This window comes from Dreissena polymorpha, chromosome 7, assembly GCF_020536995.1.
Source record: "Dreissena polymorpha isolate Duluth1 chromosome 7, UMN_Dpol_1.0, whole genome shotgun sequence".
In the NCBI taxonomy this organism is placed as follows: domain Eukaryota; kingdom Metazoa; phylum Mollusca; class Bivalvia; order Myida; family Dreissenidae; genus Dreissena; species Dreissena polymorpha.
Window position 1 is genome coordinate 27,163,530 of NC_068361.1, and position 9,693 is coordinate 27,173,222.

Consider the following 9,693-nt stretch of genomic DNA (forward strand, 5'->3'; position numbering starts at 1 on the left):
GCATTTTAAGCGTCAAAGTGTTGAAAGAAAAGTTTCTCAACATACGAGTTTCATTCTGAGTTCCTCCTTCTCACGTTCGGTCTCACGTACGCTGTTATGCATGGCTGCTTTATCTGTCTGCTGATCCTGATTTAGCGTGATCTCACGAGATTTTACCTGGCGCAGCTCGTCCGTGACCTGGTCGCGCTCAGATTTAAAGCGGGTCGACTGCTCGCGCTCCTTTTGCAGTTTGTTAACGGCTTCCAGCCTCTCAAACTGCAAAATGCACAAAATATGAAAAAACTAAAACTACGCAAAATTCATGTCATCCCAGATTAGCCTGCACAGACTAATCAGAGACGTACACTTTCCACTTTTATGATATCTTTTGTTTGAACAGAGTCTCTTCTTAGTGAAAATCAATCTTGTAAGGTGGAAAGTGTCCTTTTGAGCCTGCACAGGCTAATTTAGGATGACACTTTAGACAAATGCTTTTAGCCCCGTTTTCCCACAAAAGGCTCAATTACAAAGCTTTGTTACGAAATTGTTTTAAGGCTTCTAACCTTTCGCACTGAAATGTGTGCAAAATACTAAATATTTCAAATTCTACATTCCATGAAGCTTTAAAATAACAACTGAATAGCAATCTGAAAAAGGGGGTTTAATGCAATAGTGTAAATAGTTGTCCCAGATTAGCCTGTGCAATCTACACAAGCTCATTTGTGACGACATTTTCAACCCAGACTGCCCATTTTTCCCATATTGCTGCTAAATACTCCTTTTTTCACCTCTATTTCTGTAATCAATACAATGAAAAATAAATATATATTTTTTAATTTGGAGAGAGACACTCTCAGCAGATTTGCCATACATATAATGATACAATATGGCAACTACACTTGACAAACAAAAAGACATGAAATACCTCAACTTTAAAATCAATCTTAAAAGAAAGACTGTAATATTTGAAACACCAAGAGTGACACCATATATCAGCCCCAACCATAAAAAGGATGAAAAGACGTGAAAACAGGGCTATTTTTCCTTGTTGGAAAATGGCCGTTTTTCACAAATTTTTGAAGTTCACCACTCAAATTTTCACAAATTAAAGAAGTTCGCCACTCAAATTTTAATGATTTAAAAACAGTTTGCAACTGATTTATTAGACAATTTTGACTCTTTTGTTCTTCTATGATGGGATAACGGACTTTAATAATATATGATAAAATACATGTACACCTCATATGATTTGGTAATGCATACAGTCACATGAAGTCAAGTACTGATAGCTCAAATCTTTATCTGTAAATTGTATCGTACAAAGTATTATATTATTTGATTTTAGCCACCAGTTGAACGGGTGTAATTTAAGGAATATAGCTTTCTTCTGAATATAAATAATAAGATGAACAAGATGGCAACGTTTTCTCAGTCAACTGTAGCTAAAGGCTTTGATTCAATTATAGACTTTTGACGTTCGCCCTGTAATGCGCACAAAACTACCAGTGGGCAGAATTTTACTGTGATAACTGTGTAAAATTTTCTTGTGCAAAATGCATGATCCTTCATGGTCAGTTGTTTGGGAAACATGTGACATATGGAAGGGGAGACACAAGTAAGTGGCCAGTGGCCAAGGAAGTTGAGGATTTCCTTCAGAAATGTGACCTTCACGAAGACAAACGTCTAGAAATGTTCTTCAATGACCACAGTCAGCTGTGCTGCACTAATTGTGCTTTCCTCAATCACAGGTAACTGGGATAAATATTTGCTTAAAAAAAATTGTTTTGATATATAAACCCTTCAATACAGCATTATTCAGATCAATTATTTTTTTTGTAGTATTTTTCTGTAAAAATACATCAAATGTGCATGAAAATTGAAATAAGATTAATTTTAATTATGATTCTTTTAAAATTAGAAAGAAGTATTATAACGAAAGCTTTACATATATAATTACTAAAAAATAGGATTTTAAAAACAACAAAAACATGATGAACAAAAGTTTTAACATATTTTTGCATAATGGCCATGAAAACCACATACAAATATTTGAATTTTTTTTCCCTTTCAGACAATGTGCTAAAGTAACACTGATATCCGAGTAAGTCAAAGGACCTCTACCAGATTTGCTGCTACTAGCAAGAAAGATCAAAACTATTATTGAAGAAATCAAGAAACTTAAAAATCATTGGGATACAAACATTCAGTCTTTGCAGGCTTCATACGACAAACAACTACAAAAAATACGTGAAACACGCAAACACATAAATAGTATTCTAGACAAGATTGAAAAAAAACACCATTAAAGAGCTAGATGACAAATCAAAAAAATTCTGTCGAGACTGATGCGGACAATTGCAGCAAGCTAAAAATGATCTAGAACAACACAGTGGCGCAATACATGATGTTGCTGATAAAGGAAAAGTGGAACTGTCATTTATTGCAAGTAAGAAATGTCTGGAAAAGATTTATCATTCTGAAACTTATCTGAAGGAGAACTCAGTTCAGGTTGAAAGTTCACTGACATTCCAGGCCGACAGTGATGTTCAACAGTTCATGTCTAAATTGTCAGGTCTTCGGAGGCTTGTACTCAGTACCAAGGCATTATCAGACCAGGTATTCATTGTGCAAGGAAAGTCAGAGTATAATGTTCGCTTATGGAGTGATTAAGATATAAGCTGCTATATCAATGTCATTTGTGTTCTCTCCGATGATCCGATACTTGTTGCAGATAATGCTAATAAACAACTTAAGCTACTCAATCCTCAATACCAGGTGGTGGATCATTGTGATTTAACTGGTTATCCAGGTGGTATGTGTCAAATCACACCAAGTGAAGTAGCTGTTACTGTGGATGAGGATGACACACATGAGGTCCACTTTGTCTCGGTGGATGGTGCGCGCTGGTTAAGGGAAGCAAGTAACAATTTCAACATGAATGTTATGGTATTGCTCATAATATGCAAGACCTGTATTTCACTACTGGCACTGCTCTTTACAAGTATTCAATGAAAGGAGCCCTTTTGAATAAGTTATATGAAGATACCTCAGTCAAATACACAGGTAAAATTTGGTGTATATATTCCAATAACATTTAAAATTATAATATAAAATAATACAATAGCATTACGCTTTGTATATAAATATTTACACAAAAGTCATTTGTATTTTACATTTGCCAGTTCCAGACAATTATATTTGCAAATACCTGACACATTAATTTCACCATACGTAAATGAAAACTCCCCAACATTAACGTCCTTCTTTTGATTAAGTATTTATCTTGCATATTTCTTTCCTGTATATGACTTTTTATATGTTAAGAAAATATTTCCATAATAATAACCATGTCAGAAAGCTCTGACTATGTCCGTGAGTAAATGTACTTATTTAGAAAATTTAAGAGATGTTTATTCCATGGGGTTTCAGCATAATATAAACATCCGTGCATACATGATTCCTTGTAAGAAACATCATTTTTCTATTAATTACAACAAATAGCTGGGGTGAATAAGTGTAACAGTGCCTTTATTAACATTATGAATCGGTTAAGAACTAATTACAATGATCCCACTCTCTTTACAGTACTTAAGTGTGCAGTGAGTCCTTCAGGTGACAAGATATTTGTCACCAACAATACGGATGACAAGGTCCTCACCCTGGCCAGAGATGGCACACTTCTCCACACCTTCACAGACCCAGACCTACAAGACCCAGAAGGTATTCATGTGACTGATCTGGGACAGGTGCTGGTCTGTGGGTTTGACTCCAAGACTATCCTACATCTGGATGGTGAAGGCAAGAAGAAGCTGGCAACTCTTGCTAGAATGAGTGATGGACTTGATCGCTCATGGTCAGTCTGCTTCAAAAGGAGTAAAGCATCCCTCATTGTGGGACAAGCGGATAGTAACAACATTGTTGTGTTTAAAGTAATATAGTTTTGTTTGACAAGTTTCAGTACAAACATTTTGGAACATGTAGTTTACATTAATTCTTGGCAACACCAAACTTGTATTCAGTATTATGTTCCATCACATTATTCAAATGGGTGATTTATTGTCTTGCCTACTAATGTCAAATCATGTTATCTTGATATATATCTTAAAAATGAATAACATATACGTACATGATTTATTTGTAATTATGTTCTTCAATATATTGGTGTAATTGTTATGCAAAGTAAAAAGAACGGCTGAGTGCAATTAAGGAGGGACCGAAGGTTTTACATTTTCATTTTGATATTTAACAGTCACCATGAGGTCTGTCCTAAAAGATATTAAGTTTTATAGATTTACAATTATGTATTGTACAGATTTGTGTAGCTCTAATTGTTGTTTTTAGATTATACTTTTGTTGATAATAGTTATATATGTATTTATGTTATTCATGCTATCTGCCTTTTACCGTTCACTATGTATTGCTGAATAAATAAACTTTTACTTATGTAGACATTCACCTTTGTCCTTGAGTGGACTTCTGGAGCGTTAACAAGGTTTCACAATAGCCATACATGTACATCTATATAGCCATATAAGGAAAAATACCCCGCCCCCTGGTGCCCTTGTTTTTCAACAGACCAGAACCATTTTCGATCTCATCCAATATGTCATTGATACATATGTCCTGACCACGTTTCATGAAGATCGGACCAAGAATTGCCTCTAGGGTGTTAACACGGTTTTACAATAGCCATATACATAAAAATACCCTGCCCAATGGTGGCTATGTTTTCCAACCAACCGGAACCATTTTCGCACTCATCCAAGATATTATTGGGACGAATCTTCTTACCAAGTTTCATGAAGATTGGACAATAATGTGGCCTCTAGAGTGTTAACAAGGTTTTACTATAGCCATATAAAGACATATTAAGAAAAATGCCCCGCCCCCTGAAAGGCCGTGTTTTTAAGCATCCGTAACCATTTTTAAATTCGTCAAAGATATCATTGAGACAAAACCTTCTGACCACATTTCATGAGATCGGAAAATAAATGTGGCCTCTACTGTGTTAACAACGTAAATGTTGACGCCGCACAAGGCAAGACAGAGGACGAACAAAAGGCGATCACAAAAGCTCACCATGAGCACATTAAACTACATGACCTGGGGGGTTCAGACTCAATGTTACCTGGTCTCTGTTGTTAAACCGTTTTGTCTGTAACTTCTCCACTTCCAAGCTCTGCTGGAGATGATTGCATCTGGCTCTCTCACGATCAAGTGCTCTGGAAATACACAGTATCGTGTTTTTGAATAAAGGAATATTGTAAAATTTTGTTAAATAAATGTATATTGTAAAGTTTTGTTAAATAAATGCATATTGTAAGGGTTTTTTTAATAAATGGATATTGTAAAGTTGTTTATTTTTAATAAATGGATATTTTCATTCTTCCCCTGGTGTCTTGTATGGCTTCATGCGCTACAAGATGAATTTTCCTTTTTTAATTATCTTCAAATTCCTAATTATCTCCCATTTCGTACAATCTATATAGTAACCGCCTCTTGAATAGCTACCCCAATACCTAGCAATCTCCATATACCTAGTAATCCCCCAATAACTAGTAATCTCCCAAGATATAGTAATCTCCCACTATCTAGTAACCCCCAAATACCTAGAAATCTCCATATACATAGTAATTTCTCAATACAAAGTCATCTCTTAATTCCAAGTAATCTTTCAATACATAGTCATCTCTCAATATCTAGTAATATCCAAATATCTAGAAATCCCTCAATACCTAGTAATCTTCCAACTCCTAGTAATCTCTCAATCTCACCTCAAACATGGTAAACCCCCAAACTACTTCTCCCCCCCCCCCCTACCTCGTTATCTCGCCCTGTTTTTGCCGTTCTCTTTCAATGGTCTACCTCAGCTGTGCCAGCTCCACCTCTGTCGCCTGCTGGTGCCGGTGCGCAATCTCGAGGTCCTCTTGAAGTTGTTGAAACTTCTGTGCAGAATCCGCCAATTCTTCTTGTAGATTTTTAATCAACAGTTCATACCCCCGCTTTAAACTTTCGCATTTATCTTTTTTCAAAACAATATAAGGAACGTCGTTCATGCCGATAGTTTTTGTTTACACAAATGAATTACCACATAAGAAAAAGAATTGAAGAATAAAAAATATCAGCCATTAACAGGAACCCTTTAATTTCTAGCAGTTTTTTATAAGCATGCATGTGATTATATATCTGTTTCACATTAACAGCACTGTGAATAAAACTTTAACAAATAATTTCGCGATAATCAAGAATGCACCAATGTTAATTTAACAAACAAAAACAAGTAAAATAAAAGGCTTATAGTTAATATAAGGTTTTAAATTATCCCACTAAATTCTTTCTTTGCATTATGATCAAACAATACTCCACAAATCGAAAGGAAAACTTAATCAATTAGATCGAGATCTGTTGACATCATCAATAACACTATTTATTGAAAAAAATTGGTAGAAAATAAGGAAAAAACTTGAAAAACATAAATTCGGGTATCAATGCCTTATAAGTAGAATTAATATTTAAAGAAAGGGACGCCAAATCTCTATTTAGCATAAATTTGTGCCACTCCCAAACAAACAGTCGTTTTTACGTCATTTCTGGTGTTTGAACGACACACTAATTTGCCTGCCCTTATAGAAGTACCCGTTCAGATTCTGAATGGCGTTGGAAGCCTCCATCACGTAGGACCATATCAACGAAGCCAAAGCCCTTGCAGACCTTTAGGTCCGTATCCATCATCACCGTGCACTTCTCAACGGTCCCGGACTGAGAAAAAAGGGCCCACAACTCACGGTCTTCTGCGTCCTCTCCAATATTGTGGACGAAAATTGAAAATGGTCCAGGACCATGCGGTATATCGGTCAACGAGCCAGCGCAGCTCGGTTCTGGACTCGTCATACCAGACTGGTACCCTCCTGTGCTAGGGCTCGTGAATCCGGACCCAAAACTAGACTGTTGTCCAAAAGTCGCATCTTCCCTGGCCATAGGATTGAAACGGAAGCGGTTGGCTGTTTGATTGCAAACGGGCGCTGCCTGGCTGTTGTGTGAAACAAATCCGTTTACATGGTTAAGAATAGGTGGTGCAGCAACCAAGGGGAAAGCTGGGGTTACTTGAGGAAGAATGGGTGGGATATGCATTTTCTTCCCATTAGTCATTTATTACATTGTTAACACATATTTATGACAATATAATGAACAATCATTTTACCTTCAACCTTTGTTCGCAATTATATATATATATATTTTTTACTTACGTTTACAGAAAAAGAAAATGATTTGCTTATGGTGAACGATTTCATCTTTATGTATTTGAATCATTAAATATCCTATATATGTTTCAATATTTGTTTATATACAACTGACATCATTTTTTAACTACTCGATTAATTGCAGCATAACACAAACATTTTTTTGTTGAATGCCTGGCTTTCTGACTGCGGATGATCTCAGTCTCGATTAACTCAAAGTGAAGTGACGGTAAGTTTTGTTGTATTTATGGAATAAATAAGGGGACCTAATTGGAATTTTGCTAGTCATAAGTAGAAAAAGCATTGTTCATGTGATGAAATTTGATTGTAATTGTTGTTTGATCTAAATATTATGATAAGTACGTAATAGCAGAGGCTTTTGTACAATATTTACACGATCCAGTTGGTGTATTTTAAAAGTCAAATATTTCCGCATGTAGACTTAAGTACTCTTCTATATATGATGACTGAATATGGTTCAGAGGCGTCTTATACTCAATAGAAATACCAGAGTTTGCGTATATATACAGGCCCAAAATGGTGCTTATGTCATTAGCATGTTGTTTTTACAAATAATATACTATTAAAGGTGCTAACTTCCACACTTGATTTAACTTCAAGTTGTTTCAGTACATTAAAGTTTTAAGAATATTATTGATTTCTATATTGAAGTCTAAGAATCGGTTGGTGAAAAAGGGCTTAAAAGTAGATTTCGGAGGAAAATTTCACCCAATACAGGGCTCGAACCCACGACAGTTGGAACAACAGCACAGTACGTGATCTAACAACTGAGCTGTATTACACATGTTAACCCAGGACAAAAATAACTAACATTTAAAAGAGCTTTAAATGTATAACCGTGAAGACTGCTTGTGAAGAAGGCCAATTGGTTAATCATGCATGCTCCTTATCACATTACTATCAACCTCACTTTGATGGTGTTAATGATTCTTAATTGTTCATTGTTGACTCATGTACTACAAAGTACCCCTAGGTATGGAAAGTACGATTAAAGGCACTTTTTACTGTATTGTCTGCATCCCGAGTTCTTTGTAGAATACTTAAAGGAACGTACCGTCAACCAGATTGACGAAAAAAGGAAAAGTTCTAAAATACCGTATTTTTACAATTATTAGTTTATATTAATCAAAATATCACGGCTGGTATATTACAAAAAGTTGTTACATTTTCATATTTTCATATATTCGATAATACAATTTTATTGGGTATATGTACCACTAACAGGTAACTACTATACCAGTTAACTATAAATAACGCAAGTAGATTGATCATCATCGTCACGTGGTAAACCCAGGAATGCAAAATGTGCATGCGTAGTGATTGTATATATTTTATATATAAAATGATCATCTACTTGCGTTATTTATAGAGTGTATATCGATATGTCACCTATTTTCGCGATGTACTTTCGATTTCACATCGCGAAATTTGATTACCGAATATATACTGAAAATATTAACTTTTTTCAAGTAATGTTATATACCAGTCGTGATATTTTAATCAATATAATCTAATAATTGTAAAAAATACTGTATTGTAGAACCTTTCTTTTCTTTTCGTCAATCTGGTTGAAGGTCCCTTTAAAAATACTTAATAGAATCTGGGGTACTTTTAAGTCGTACCTTAGGCAATCGAGTGGTAGCGGTTACTGTCTTTTGCCAACATTTCAGTTTCAGATGAGCATTACAGAAATCACACAGGTGACTAGTACTTCAACCTATGATTGAAGTAAACGTTTTACCGCTTCATTGATAGTACTGATCGTCAGGAACAGGAAATTAGTCTCTTCAGTAAAATTACACAAGTATACTTGCACTCAAGTTTTATACAAGCAAAAGTATATTTTTCATCAGAACTGTTCACAGACTGAGATTTGAAACTTTTTCGTTTTTTCAATTATTGTATTTAAACAAAATTGTCATTATTCAAAAAACAAAAATATGTCAACAAGTCCCTTAAAAAGGTGTCATATTTTTTTGAATATCAACAGAGAAAAACAAACCATAGTATATTGTTAGATTTTACTACCGGTATTTAACGTAACATGTGTTGAGGAAGTGCAATTTTTATCAGGATAAATACAATGCTTGAAAATACATAAATAATGGAAAGTAATAACATACGGGAACTTAAGCTGAAGTCTATTTGATTAACAGATGTGTGCTTTCATTGGTCCGATGAACTTTTATATTTTTGAAGGTTTATAGTCTTACAATTGTTCATTTTCCACTAGCCTGACCTTGTATTCCAAGATAGAATACTTTCCATGCCAGAGAAAAGAGGTCTGGGTTTAAATCCCAGCGGGGGCTTTAGAGGAGATGTATTTTGGGACAAATTATTTGATTTGCTTTACATTATCCTACACTTCAACTCTATCACCCTCAACATGTAGTGAAAATAATTTGTTTTCTACCTTAATGAGAATAAAGGAACAAACATTTTAATGCAAAGA

General features: G+C 34.9%; 1 protein-coding gene across 1 annotated transcript; it reads left to right on the forward strand.

Moving 5' to 3' along the window:
• Positions 1-1,331: 1,331 nt before the first annotated feature.
• LOC127838866 (uncharacterized) lies at positions 1,332-4,432 on the forward strand. Its single transcript, XM_052366888.1, has 3 exons — positions 1,332-1,727; positions 2,051-3,042; positions 3,565-4,432. The coding sequence occupies exons 2-3, from the start codon at positions 2,940-2,942 to the stop codon at positions 3,915-3,917; spliced, it is 456 nt and encodes a 151-aa protein (XP_052222848.1). The 5' UTR covers positions 1,332-1,727; positions 2,051-2,939; the 3' UTR covers positions 3,918-4,432.
• Positions 4,433-9,693: the final 5,261 nt, after the last annotated feature.

What these genes read in the sequence shown, in the direction of transcription:
- LOC127838866 (XM_052366888.1), top strand. Translation starts at nt 2,940, where the DNA reads ATGCAAGACCTGTATTTCACTACTGGCACTGCTCTTTACAAGTATTCA. An exon ending in TACCTCAGTCAAATACACAG is followed by an intron (nt 3,043 to 3,564) that starts GTAAAATTTGGT and finishes CTCTCTTTACAG; the next exon opens with TACTTAAGTGTGCAGTGAGT.